Source organism: Pelophylax lessonae, assembly GCF_965119305.1.
Source record: "Pelophylax lessonae genome assembly, chromosome: 1".
NCBI lineage: Eukaryota > Metazoa > Chordata > Amphibia > Anura > Ranidae > Pelophylax > Pelophylax lessonae.
Window position 1 is genome coordinate 507,209,230 of NC_138768.1, and position 13,969 is coordinate 507,223,198.

At 41.7% G+C, this 13,969-nt stretch overlaps 1 protein-coding gene across 1 annotated transcript in view; it reads left to right on the forward strand.

The window, feature by feature from the left end:
- SSBP4 (single stranded DNA binding protein 4) overlaps positions 1-13,969 on the forward strand; it is a 682,195-nt gene that overhangs the window by 644,610 nt on the left and 23,616 nt on the right. Inside the window, exons 11-12 of the mRNA XM_082263962.1 lie at positions 12,977-13,022; positions 13,894-13,929. Coding sequence (XP_082120088.1) covers positions 12,977-13,022; positions 13,894-13,929 — 82 coding nt within the window. The remainder of the gene's footprint in view (positions 1-12,976; positions 13,023-13,893; positions 13,930-13,969) is intronic.

Here is a 13,969-nt window from a genome sequence, read left to right on the forward strand (position 1 = left end):
CCCATTCACCCACACGCCGGCTTGTATACAGTTTTTGGACAATTTTTAGATATTTTGTCAAGGCATCCCTGAATAAACCTCAAGGCACCCCACGGTGCCTGGGCACCCTGGTTGAAAAAGGCTGATATAATGCATCAGGACTATATGTCCCATGATTCCTTGGGTGCTGCCTGTAATGCCTCCAATGCAGCATTGGAGCTCATAAGCTGCATGTAAGAATGTAGCCCTGCTTGAGATATAGTATGTAAGGTTGGCTAAACAAATCCTCTAGTGAGACCCTGCAAGGCAGTGTAGCTACTGTGTAAGTGTAAATACAATACAATGACGTTTCAAAAGGTCATTATATTGCAAAGGAAGCAAGTAATGATGTAATAAAAACTACCTTGTATTGCTCTCAGCCTCCCCCAAATCTCTAAATTGTTGCTGTGATCTGACTTTCAGGTAGAGCAGTGGTCTCCAAACTGCAACCCTGGGGCTGAATGCGGCCCTTTGCTTGCCTTTATTCTGCCCTTGAGTCAGTGGGGCATTATTTCTTTCTCTAACACATATTATTTCTCCCCCTAGTACCAAAGATCAGGCATTGTTTACTCACACTGGGCACAGTCGGACCCAACTAAAGTCTGAAGGACAGTAAACTGGCCTTTTTCTTTTGAAAGTTTGAAGACCCCTGTGTTAGAGGGTGGCTATGTTCATTCCCTATGGTCCAACTGTAGGAATACAGTTACCCTCTCATGCTCTCTCCTGAGATAAACTATGGACTATGAGTTTTGTATTGTCCGTAGAACAATGGATTTAGGCCCCTTTCACACTTATGCGACTGCCGCACAATTTTGCCGCAATTTTGACTAGACTTGAAGCAATGCCTGTGTTACGCTCAGCGCTCCGGGCCCCCTGCTGGCCTCGAAGCGCTCACAGCGCACCGGGACTCTTAGATCTAAAGGACCAGTGCACAGGTGATTGGTACCTGGCCCAGACTGGTTATTAAGGGTTAAGGTTTGTGAAAGGCAGTGCTGACTTAATTAGGCTTCACCTGTGCACTGCTCATTAATACCTTCTCCTCACACAGCTTCCTGCCGGATCTTTGTGCCTCTGTGAAAGCGTTCCCTTCTGTGTTTGTTTGCTTTGCCTGTTGCCGAATCCTTGCTACCGACATCTCGCCTTTGAACCTCTGCCGCCTGCCCTGACCTCTGCTACGTCTGACTACGCTCTTGCCTACTCCCTGTGTACCACGCCATATCAGCTGCCAGAGAGATCGAGTTGTTACTAGGGGACACGACCTGGTAGTTACCGCCGCAGCAAATCCATCCCGCCTTGCGGCGGGCTCTGGTGAAGACCAGTAACTGCTTAGAACCGGTCCTCTAGTACAACCCGCGCCATCGTCTCTCTGGTCCAGAGGATCCACTACCAGTCCTGCCGGTTCGTGACAGCCTGTGTCATTTTGAGGTCTATGGACTTCAAAATACATCAAAGTCAGACCAAAGTAGTGCAGGGACTACTTTGAAGTCGTTGCGACTTGAAGTCGCACAGATATGAATGGTACTCACTGGAAATCATGGAGTATGACTTGTCATGCGACTTTGCAGTCCCAAGACGCAGGACAAGGCGCACAAGCGTGAAAGGGGTCTTAGTTGTTAGAGGACAAATAATGTGTGTTGCTCCTTCCAAACACACAAAAGTGAGGGGAAAAAGGAGAAACTGGGGATCTCATGGAGGATGTTACAAGTTTCTCTTTATTCCTCTCATTCAAGTGCACTTGCTTGTGTTTATTTACATGCCAACTTTCTGGGAAAGAAACAAGAACAACATTTGCTTGCTGCAACCTCAGTCAGTCCTTCATTATTTTAGGAAAAAAACACACACATCATCACTTAATTGTATATAAAAACACTTGCAATAGTCAACAAATCAACACTATTAAAGTGTTACTAAACCCAGGACCCTGCATTCACTATATCTGGTTCCCACAGTACACGGAACATGGAAATGCAATTATTTTAGTAACTATAAACTGCTAAATACCTTTTCTAATCAGCAGTCAGAGCAGTCTTGTGACTTCTATCAGTGTCTGGTAAAGCTTGTTGGAGGATTTTTCATTCTCCCCTGATTGTCCTATGAGGCTGCATGACCCCTGACCCTCTGTCTGGACAGTACTGACTGGCCCTGTGCTGATTGATTTGCTCATTTTAGGCCAATTTGTTTTCTGCTACATATTATTGGTAAAAAAAATCGCAATAAGCGTATTTTTATTGGTTTGCACAGAAGTTATTGCGTCTACTAACTACGGGAAAGATTTATGTAATTTTTATTGTTTTTTTTTTTTTACTAGCAATGGCGGCCATCTGTGATTTTTAGCGGGACTGCAACATTGCAGCGGACAGATCGGACCCTTGACTGACATTTTTGACACTTTTGGGGAGGCCAGTGACATTACTACAGTAATCAGTGCTATAAATATGCACTGTTAGGCCCCTTTCACACATGCGGACGGTTTAGATCAGGCGGATCTGAACGGATGCCCCATGCATCTCTATGGGGCAGCGGATGTCAGCAGAGATATGTCTGCTGAAATCCGATCCTGTCCGTCAAATCCACATGGGTGGAAACCCTATTTTCCATCCGTCTGGCGGATCGGATCGGATGAGAATGGACAGGCAGTCCGTTCTCATCCGATTCCTCCATAGAGAACAGCAGGGATCTGACACCTCTGTCTCCCCACACAGCGCAGAGACAGAGCTGTCATCCGCCTGCTCAGCGGGGATCGGCGGATCAATCCCCGGTGAGAAAAACAGAGTCCGCCGACGGAGTGGAAATGTGTGAAAGGTGCCTTACTGTAATAATGACACTGGCAGGGAAGGGGTTAATACTGTGGGTGATCAAGGGGTTAAATGTGAGCCTAGGGGAGTGATTCTAACTGTGGGGGGGGCGTGGCTTGTGAAATTATCACAGAGACCTGTGTTCCTACATAGAAGGATCACAGGCACTCTGTGATCATTCCAGAGAGAAGAACGGTTAGCTATGTTTGCAACAGCTGACCGTTCTTCTCTCTTATCGGGGAACGATCGCGGATGTCAGGCGGTAATTGGAGCCACCTGCCCTGTGCATTTGAATCCCCACGCGCTCGCCCCCTAGCTGCAGGCATGCGACCGACGTATACCTACGTTGGTTCGCGCAGGAGGCCCTTAAGTGGTTAAAGAACAAGCACAGCAGCCACATTTCATGATGTGCCTGGAATAATGGAAATAGATGATATTCTCAGTGTATTCAATTCACTGATTATGCCTGCCTTCCAGTAAATTGTCTCATGCATCTTATGTTGGCATTGAGATATCTAACTTTCATTCTGATAGTTGTCATTCCCAACCACTAACTAAGACCAAATGAAATGCTCACATAAACCTGCTTCTCCCATTTAAGATGAGAACTTTGCAGGGTACATCGGCTAGGTGCCCCCCCCTCCTTAGCATTGTTTATTTACTCCACCCCTAGCACATTACATACATTCCTACCAAAAAAAGATAATGAAAAAAAAAGTCTTACAAAACTCGCAGATTATATACATGTCCTTTCCACCCTGATTCTGCGGATGCTGAATTTCCGCGGCCAGGATGAAGTCCTGCGTGCCGCACATGCAGTGGGCGACTTGTCCTGTCATAATTCTAAGCTGCTGATTTTTCCTGACTACACTGTTGAAATTCAGAAGATGCACAGATCCTTTGATTTGGTAAAGGCCGCCATATGGGCTAAAGGCATCAAATACAGTATCCTCTTTCCTGCCAAGTTACGGGTGGTTGGTGGAGAAGCGGCTCAGTTCTTCACGTCTCCTAAAGATGCCGCCGACTGGCTGGAATCCTTACCTCCGCATTGCTGATACTAACCATGTTAGGTTTTTTTCTAGCTTTTACTTACCTGTGTGGCCTGGCTGCCTGAGGAGCTTCCTGCGGTGTCTTTCATTTCTGGTAATACCTATGTCTGTTCTGATTATGTTTGTTCTCCCTGGCCACCATATGGCTTACATGCCGGGATCAGCCTACACAAGTTTGTTCTCCTGGCCTAGTCCAGGTGATTGTGATCACTAACTCTATTCTTCCAACATCTCCCTTCAGGGAAAGCCAGACATTAATTGTTCCTCAGGTTTCTTTATTCCAGACACTGACCATATTTTTGTGACTGTTACCTTCCTTTTTTTTTTAGTTCGGTTGGATTCACGCCCTCCATAAACAGTTCTCGGCTCCTATGGGGCTATTTTTTGGGGTCACGCGTTGCCCAGTGTTTTGGGCTCTGCGGGGTGGTGGAACTCATTCATTCCCCCCCAACATTTTTCATTTTCATTGTGGATCATGGCTAAGTTTTCTATTATGTCCTGGAATGTTCGTGGTCTCAAGTCTCTAGTATTCAATCAAATGCGTAAATTTACCCCCCAACTGTGTATTTTACAAGAAACCCATTTACTGGGATCCTGTATTTTATGTTTCAAGAAGGCTTGGGTGTGTGCACATTATCATGCTACCTACTCTAATTACACTAAGGGAGTGATTTCCATCAATCCCTGCAGTTCCGCCTAGTGGAGGTCAAGACAGATCCCGGGGGTCGATATGTACTTCTACACGCTTATATAGCCGATATTGCTTTTGTGATAGTGGGCCTGTATCTACCTCCCCCTGCTGATATATCGTTACTGTATTCTATTATGCATCTAGTTACCCAATATTGTGTCCCTAATGTATTGATTATGGGTGCCTGACCAGTGCCTGGACAGACTCCATGCCTCTACCACTTGGACAGCCAGCCTTTCTCAATGGGCATCTGCCTTTGCTCTTTAGGACGTGTGGCGGCACTTCCACCCCAAAGAGTTTACCTGCTGCTCTGCCTCATATGGCACCTTCTCCCACATTGACCTGGTGTATGCCTCTTCCTTTGTGGATGCAGGCGGTTGATTTCCTGGCTAGAAACATCTCTGACCTAACCCAACTTCAACTGTCCCTGCGAACCGATAGTTCGGGAGGTTCTCGACACTGGAGGCTATCTGGGTACTGGCTCTCGAATGATAGGGTTCAGGAAGGAATCCCCAAAGCCCTCTGTGGGTTTTGATTGTCTAATGAGGAGAATGTTAGCCCCCTGGTGGTCTGGGATACCTTTAAGGTTTGGCTCAGGGGAGAACATATTATCCGTATCTCAAAGGCTAGATGAGACTTGATCCGTTGGAGAGTGATCTTCTGCTGAGGGAGGTTGCCTATGTTAGGAACCCTGATCGAGTTGGTTATGACACATGGCAATGTGCCTTATGAGAGGTTTCACTGGTCTGGGTGGAGTTGACTAAAAAAAATCCCGTCTCTCTACCACCCAGAGAGTGTTTGAGTATAGGGACAAAAACGGTCGCCTGCTGGCTTGGCTCTCCAGGGGTCAGTTTCCCACCACTAACATGGGAAGAATACGAGACTCTGTAGGAGGGTTGCTCTCATCTCCTGACTACATCAATCACCAGTTTTTGAATATCTATGCTGCCTTGTACTCATCTAGGGTTGATTATGCTGGTTTTGAACGTAATGCTTTTTTAGACCGGATCTCGTTTCCCTTTCTCACAGTTGCCAAACGTGAAAGATTGGTTGCAGATAGCTCTAGGCCATATGCAATCTGGTAAGGCCCTGGCCAGAATGGTGTCCCAGTTAAATTTTATTCCCTTTATCAGGAGCTCTGGGCACCCAGACTCACTGCCCTTTTTGCGCAATCCACCACCTTAGATGCATTACCGAAATGGATGTCAGAGGCTCTTATTGTGTTGGTGACCAAACCCGGCAAGGATCCCAAAGAATGTGCCTCTTATAGGCCTATCTCCCTACTTAATTTGGACGCCAGGCTCCTGGCAAAGATACTGGCCTTACGCCTTACTACTGCAATCGAAGATCTTGTTTGTGTGGATCAGACCGAGTTTATTCCGGGGGAAGGGCACTGACATCATTATTCGCCACTTAGTTTTAAATCTGGCTACTAAACATGATAATTCCGGCCGTGACTGAGAAAGCCTTTGACTCAGTTGAATGGGGCTTCCTCTGGGAGGTGTTGTGCAGATTTGGCTTTGGGCCTCACTACCTGCAATGGCTGGGTATGCTGTATCGTGCCCCCCAAGCTAAAGTGCGTACAAATGATAGGATATCGGACTTGTTCTTATTATGGGGAAGCATATTTTCACCCTGGCTCTTGAGCCTCTGGCAATACTGATAAGGGAGTCCGGGCTTGTTGAGAAGTGGCAGGTTGGTGCCCACTCGCTGGAGGAGAAGATTTAATTCTATGCGGATGATACCCTGTTGTTTCTGCATTATGCCCACTCCTTCTTGCAGGCTGCCCTTGCCATCTTTAATAGGTTTGAAAGATACTCGGGTATCCAAGTCAATTGGATTAAATCAGTGCTCTTCCCGCTTGATGCTGGTGCCCAAGACTCTGCAACAGGTTTTCAATTGCTGTATGCTGACGACTTCAAATATTTAGGCATTACAGTTACAACTATTCTCGGGCAGTTGATGGAAAAATGTTCCATATGGTCATTACTGCCTTAAAATCTTATGGACCGCATAAACATTCTCAAAATGATTTTTCTTCCCAAATTCAACTACATCTTTAGGAACTGTCTTATGTGGATAGGTGGGAGTTTTTTCTGTGAGACTGATCGTTGTGTGGGCTCTTTTCTTTGGCACAAAAAAAGGGGGGATATGTGGGACTTTAAATGAGACAATGACTGGGTAGGGTCATATGCCTCCATCCCTAAAACAGATAAATGAGGAGGGAGGTTTGGGACTTTAAATGAAGCACACAGCTATAAAGTGATGTAAAAAATCAATGTATAACTCATACAACCATTATCCATCAATGCATCTTGACAGCGAAGTCTAGGTCAACTTATAACACCCACAACACGATGGTGTGGCGATATGTCTTAGTGTATATATATGTACTATGTGCAATTAATAAGCAATACTATTTATTCATTGTATTTTGAAACGACTCAATATGTGTATATGTACCAATAAACATTTTATACATTGATTTTTTTACATCACGTTATAGCTGTGTGCTTTATTTAAAGTCCCAAACCTCCCTCCTCATTTATCCTTTCTTTGTCACGGTGCTACGCCTCACTTGGCGAAATCTACACTTCAGTTGCCAGTTTGGTGCTGGGGTCTTGCTCTACCCAACCTCCAGGTGTACTACTGGGCAGCGAGTTTATTCACAGTGAGGTGGTGGTTTACAAGGTTGAGGACAAATGCTGCAAACTGTTTAGAGGCTGCCATCTTGGGCTCTCTCACCAAGCTGGCCAACTTGGTGTTCATGGGTGCTGGGGCTTACATCACTCTCCCTATCCCTACTAGTACTACCCTTAGGGTCTGAGCTGTGGCTAGGAAGCATTTTCTAAAGCCCAATCAGTTGTATCCCTACTACCCCATGTGGGGTAACCCCAACTTGTCACACTTTAGAACTATTTCTGACTCACAAGTTTGGGCAAGTCATGGGGTTGGAACCTTGAGAGATGTTATGCCAGGCGGTGCTCTGTTGTCCTTTAGGGACCTCTCTTTTAAGTTTGGGCTGCCCCGCTGGATGCAATTTCACTAATATCAATTGCATTATACAGCTCGTTCACAGTTCCCTGTTTCTCCAGTTTTGGAAGATCTCCTTTAATACAATTAGAAGCTTCTCCTACCTGTCTCTGATATTGATTATACCACTGCTTAGTGTCGATATGTTGTTTATTTTCTACTTGTGCCACATATTTTTTTCAATAAAAGAGCAATCCTTGTTAAAAAAAAAACTGCCAGCTTTTGGGATTAAAATAACAAAGTTCAAGAAAGTGCAGTAATACACTGATGACTTTTGGGCCTAAAACAACAATGATTTTCTTAAAGAAAAAAAAAACTCATCTTTGAAAAAGTGCAGCTTTTAGAACACTAAGGCTCATGGCACAGAGGCAACTCTGTCACTAGCGATCCTGCCACTGACAATTTGTCAAAATTGGCAGTGGCAGAATCGCTAAAAGGCTGCCTGTTTGTCTCTATGGAATTGCTCCTTTTTATAGCTGAGGCAGCAAGTTGTCGCTCCCATTGCTAGCGATTCAGCAGCATTCAAACCAGTGACAGAGTGACATCTCACTGCATTTGGCTACAGAAGCTGTGATCCCACAGAGACACATAGGCAGTCTTTTTAGCAATCCTGCCGGTTGTGATTTGTTGCTGGTGCCAGAGTCGCCCATGTATCATCAGCCTAAAGTTAGAAATACATTTTTATTTCCTGGGTATAAAACAGCAATTTATTTTAAAAACATACACCTATAACCTTATAGGAATAACTACATACATGCAGCTTTTGTTGCACTGAGTCTGGAAACAAATTGTTAGCTCATGGAATTAAACAATGTACTTCAATTTGTTTCTAAATATGTGTAGTTTCCAGTATACTGATATGTTTGAGACAGTCAGCTCCTGGGACTTTAAATAGCATCATATCCTGTCAAAACAAAACATCTTTTGCACATAATGCAGCTGTTAGTACACTGAGGTTGGAAATTGGTTGCAAGCTCTTAGGACTTAAAGAGGAACTGCAGTATTCTAACAAAAGTTGTAATAAAAACATCTTTGCCATTCTGAAAGTTTCCTCTAACAACTTTTCATATTAATTTATATCTATTGTGATTCTCTATTAGCCAAATATGCTGCAGAAATCTTCCAACACAAAGTCTGGCTGCAGCCATTTTAATTGTGGGCAGCTGAAACTGGTGCCTGTCCACTTCCTGGATTTCTGTGCTGTGCAGCATGTACTTAGTGCATAGTCTTGTGCAGTAAGGAAACTGTGGGTGCACATTGTTATTGATAAGTTGCCATAGGAATTGCAGATTCTGTGGAAGTTCATGCCCTATTATAGCAAAGTATCAACATCATGGAACACAAAAACAGCAGAGGAAAGTGTACGTACTGTAACTGAATCGTGACCCACAATGCGCTTCTGTGCTTCCATCAGTATACCGCTTCCTTCAGTCTTGAACATAGGTATCAGATATTACAGCCGCCCCAATACAAAGCTAGCAGAGAATAGCTTGTGTAAGATCTGGAACCTTTATTGAACAAGCTTACACCGAATATATACCCCACCAGGTCAGGTGCCTGATTATATTATCATATGCAGATGAAATTGTGTACAGAAATATAACATATCTAAGGAACAACCAACACAAACAGTATTCTACTTTCCCACCTGCAACAGATAGATGACAGTGATTTAATTAACGTGAGCTAATTACCTAGCAGACTTGCCGTTATCAAGCTCATGAAGTACAATACACACCCCCACAGTAGACAATAGGTGAGTTAATCAGCACAAGCAACAATGTGTGGAAGACAGGTGGTTGAGCTGATGATATTAGCATCTGCCATGAGTCTGACTGTGCAGAGCAGTCCCCTATTGGCAATAGGCAGCTAGGCCCTTAACATGGATCCTAGACCTAGATTCCCAGAGGCTGTGTGTCTTGGGGAGATGTGGACTTGAATCCAAAGTAACATTACTCCAAAGGTTCCCCCAGCATACACCCCACAAAAAGCAGTGTTCCCTCACAAGCTAGAGCCCATAGTCAGTAGGAAAAAGCTAGCCTGCAGTCCCATCCAAAAGCCCCTGTCCTGAGTGAGTTTGTCAAACATACTATACTATGCTCAAACAGAAAAGCATAAAATAAAAGTTTTTACATTTTACCATGATGTAACTATTTATTTCCTAACCAAACCGCATACATTGAGAAGGCAAGCCTCAGCTGCTGAAGCCAAGTCATGTCACAGAATCTTTTCACACACACAAATCCTTAGTCAGAGGACTGCAGAAAGCTGTCTGGAGGGGGGCCATGATGTAATCATAACCACCAGGAGTCCGGAGAAAGAATCTACTATGCAGCTGAGATAAGGAGTGTAAACTTATCCAGGGGAGATTTTGCAGACAGGCCTGGGCAGTGTAAAAAGTGTATAGGTGGACAGACTGCTGCCTCCCCTCCTCCCAAGTAATGTAGTGTGCTGCTCTTCCCTCTCCCCCCCCCCCCCCCAGTAATGTGTATATTGTGCAACCCCCCTCGGCTCTCCTGTTACTCCCCGCCCCACTCTTCCCCCTCCCATGTCCTGCCAGTGAGAGTGAGAAAAAAAAAGAAACGAGCACTGCTGGGATAGCTGACATTTCTCCCCCTGAGTCAGTGCAAATACAAGAAACCACGTCATTAGCCTCTGTGTTTTATCAGCAATGAAATAGGAAGTACACATAATAAGGTATCTACTGCCACCAAATTACAGTTTTGATAAAACTGTATCAAACTGCTAATTTATATAGCCGATTTTATCACCCTATTTATTCATTATATCCACTTTGCACTTTATAGCACCTATTGCACTCTATTACAGTATATGGTTTATTACACTTACTATTGCTTTATTTATATTCATATTTAAGTGACTCCTTTATGGTATAAGTCACATACTTTTCTATAGCGGAGTTCACTGCACACATTGCACTTATTTATAAGATTTGTTTATTGCATTGATTATTGGTCTATTTATATTTTTATATCTCAGTTTTTTCATCTATAGTAGTGTTACTGTATAGGATATTGTATATTATGCTTATTTATTGCTGCTACTAACCTAAGGGGTTTTTATCACAGACGTGCCAGATACCTCATTTTTATGTACTTTTTAGAGGTTATTTATATATTTAAAAATTTTATTTCCTCTACATATACATACACAATCTCCCATTTTGTATACATACCACGTCAACACAGAATATATATTGTATCCCATACACTTATTGGTAGCGCCAAGCACTTCTCTTTCTTTCTATTATCTATAAATTACAGTTTTGATTTACAATGACAATAGAGCAAGGGTAGAAGGTTTAATTGAAGGAAAGATGAAAAAATGACTGAAGGTCCACTTTAAGAAAGAACAAGTAGGGATGCATAGCACCTGTTTGTAATCTGCCATCTGCCTGTCTGTCTAATACATCATCCTCTCCGCCCCATCTCTTCCCATGCATAAAATGACAGCCTGTGCCTGTGCGTAGGGTTTTTCTAGGTGGATCTGCACTTCAACCCTGCTGATTGGCTGCCACAAATATCATGCCTGGGTAGGGGTAGAGTTTATAGAGAGTCGTGAGTCACTAATTATCCACATAGATTGGCAATGAAACCACCGGGGTTCTGATGCACACAAATTGATTTGCTTATTCCTATTATGGACCGTGTTTATTCATTTAGATATTATGCAAGTAAACTTATGCTAGTAAAAAAGTAAATTAAGAAATAAAGATGAAATCACATATTAGAAGAGATTTAGGCTTAAACATGTATATATATATATATATATATATATATATAGTATCTCGCAAAAGTGAGTACACCCCTCACATTTTTGTAAATATTTTATTATATCTTTTCATGTGACAACACTGAAGAAATGACACTTTGCTACAATGTAAAGTAGTGAGTGTACAGCTTGTATAACAGTGTAAATTTTCTGTCCCCTCAAAATACCTCAACACACAGCCATTCATGTCTAAATGGCTGGCAAGAAATGTAAGTAGACCCCTAAGTGAAAGTGTCCACTGGTGTCCTCTTCCACTCCTCCATGACGACATCACGGAGTTGGTAGACGTTAGAGACCTTACATTGTAGCAAAGTGTCATTTCTTCAGTGTTGTCACATGAAAAGATATAATAAAATATTTACAAAAATGTGAGGGGTGTACTCACTTTTGTGAGATACTGTGTGTGTGTGTGTGTATATATATATATATATATATATATATATATATATATATATATATATATATATATATATATATATATATATTTAGTTACATAGTTAATCAGGTTGCAAAAAGACACAAGTCCATCTGGCTCAACCAATAAAAAACAAAAAACAGTAATAAAAACCCAACCATACGACCCCATATACACAATCCTATACCTGCAGTTTATCCAGAGGAAGGCGAAAAAAACCCAAGCAAAGCATGATCCAATTTGCTACAGAGGGGGGAAAAATTTCTTCTCGATCCCCCGAGAGGCAATCTGATATTACCTGGATCAACTTTAGCTATAAATATTAGTAACATTTATATTATGTACACCTAGGAAATAATCCAGGCCTTTTTTAAAGCAATCTAGTGAGCTAGCCAGAACCAGATGGAGTCTATTCCACATTTTCACAGCTCTTACGGTGAAGAAACCTTTCCGTACTTGGAGACTAAATCTGTTTTCCTCTAGACATAAAGAGTGCCCCCTTGTCCTCTGTGTTGACCTTAATGTGAATAACTCAATACCAAGTTCACTATATGGACCCCTTATGTATTTATACAGGTTGATCATATCCCCCTTAATCTCCTCTTCTCAAGAGAGAATAAATTTAGCTCTCTAATCTTTCCTCATGGCTGAGCTCCTCCATGGCTCTTATCAGTTTGGTTGCCCTTCTCTTCACTTTCTTCAGTTCCCCGATATCCTTTTTGAGAACTGGTGCCCAAAACTGAACTGCATATTCCAGATGAGGTCTTATGTATGTATATATATATATATATATATATAAATATATATATATATATATATATATATATATATATACACACACACACACACGAGGGATCTTAAAAAGTTTTCACACTTTTATATTTTTGTTGGAAATGTTGAGAGCGGGAGGAATTTTGCTGATGGCATTAAAAAGTTGGTACGACGCTGGAAAAAATGCATTGCAAAGGAAGGTGACTATGTAGAAAAGCTGTTTTTAAAATTATTAGTAAAAAGAGTTTAAAAAAGTGGATAAACTTTTTGAAGAACATATATACTGTATATATATATATATATATATATATACTGTATATTTACTAAATATAATAGGATTTAGTTTTGAAATCATAGCGTATACTGCTAAAGCATTGCACATTGAATTACAAACTGTTTTTTTCTTCCACAGGGGACCTGGAGGTAGAGGTCCGTGGCCAAACCCCAATGCCAATTCGGTAATCAAACTAAATTGTAAAAAAATGTCAGTTTTAAATAGCCACTAGCTATTAGCCACCTGCACTATTTTCATTGCAATGTATATACATCAAAATAATAAAATGTGCCAGTAATAATAGTAAATACCTAGTGTCATTGCTATTTTTAAGCTCATTCCGTAACTAACAGTTTTGCTGAGCTTTTGGTAGAACAAACCTCATTAACAATTTAGCACTGTGTGTAAATTATATATTACCATCCTCTTGATTAAACCAAAAGCAGGCTTCCAGTATTACAGGGTTTGCCACTACTTTATCCATGCTTGCTAAAGACCACACATTAAAAATATATATTTCCTTTCTCAGAGAGCTGAGTGGGATATAATGAGTTATTACTAATAATAATGACTATCTCAAATGTAATATATTCAATACATGGTACACACATGTCACTATGGACTATGGGTTTTCTAAAGAAAAGGCACAGCTGGCACTGTTTGCTTTCAGAGTATCTCTCTCTCGTTAAAAGCCTTTATAGACTTGTCTGACCAAACAGGCAAAGGAGAAGGGGGGAGGAGGGAGTGAGTCACTCCACTGATTCAATCAGCTGTGTATATGAATTTGATATTGAGTTGGTATTAAGTTTTTTAAACAGACTTTTTACAGCAATGCAGCTAAGGTTAGCCTAGAAAACATGTAAAAGGAGACTAGAGCTCCACCTGCTGGCTGGAATGTTAATTTTAAATATTCATATGCATTATTTCATGCCCCAAAAAAAATAATAATAAAAAAATATTTTTTTTCTATGTCCTTAACATAATAAGAAAGAAACAATATATTAAATGCTAAAAAACTCTATGATTCACTGTATTCCCCTCTTTTCTATATTCAGATAGCATATTCATCGTCGTCACCAGGAAACTATGTGGTAAGAGTTTTTTTTTTCTGTTGTAGTCCTTTTTATGTTA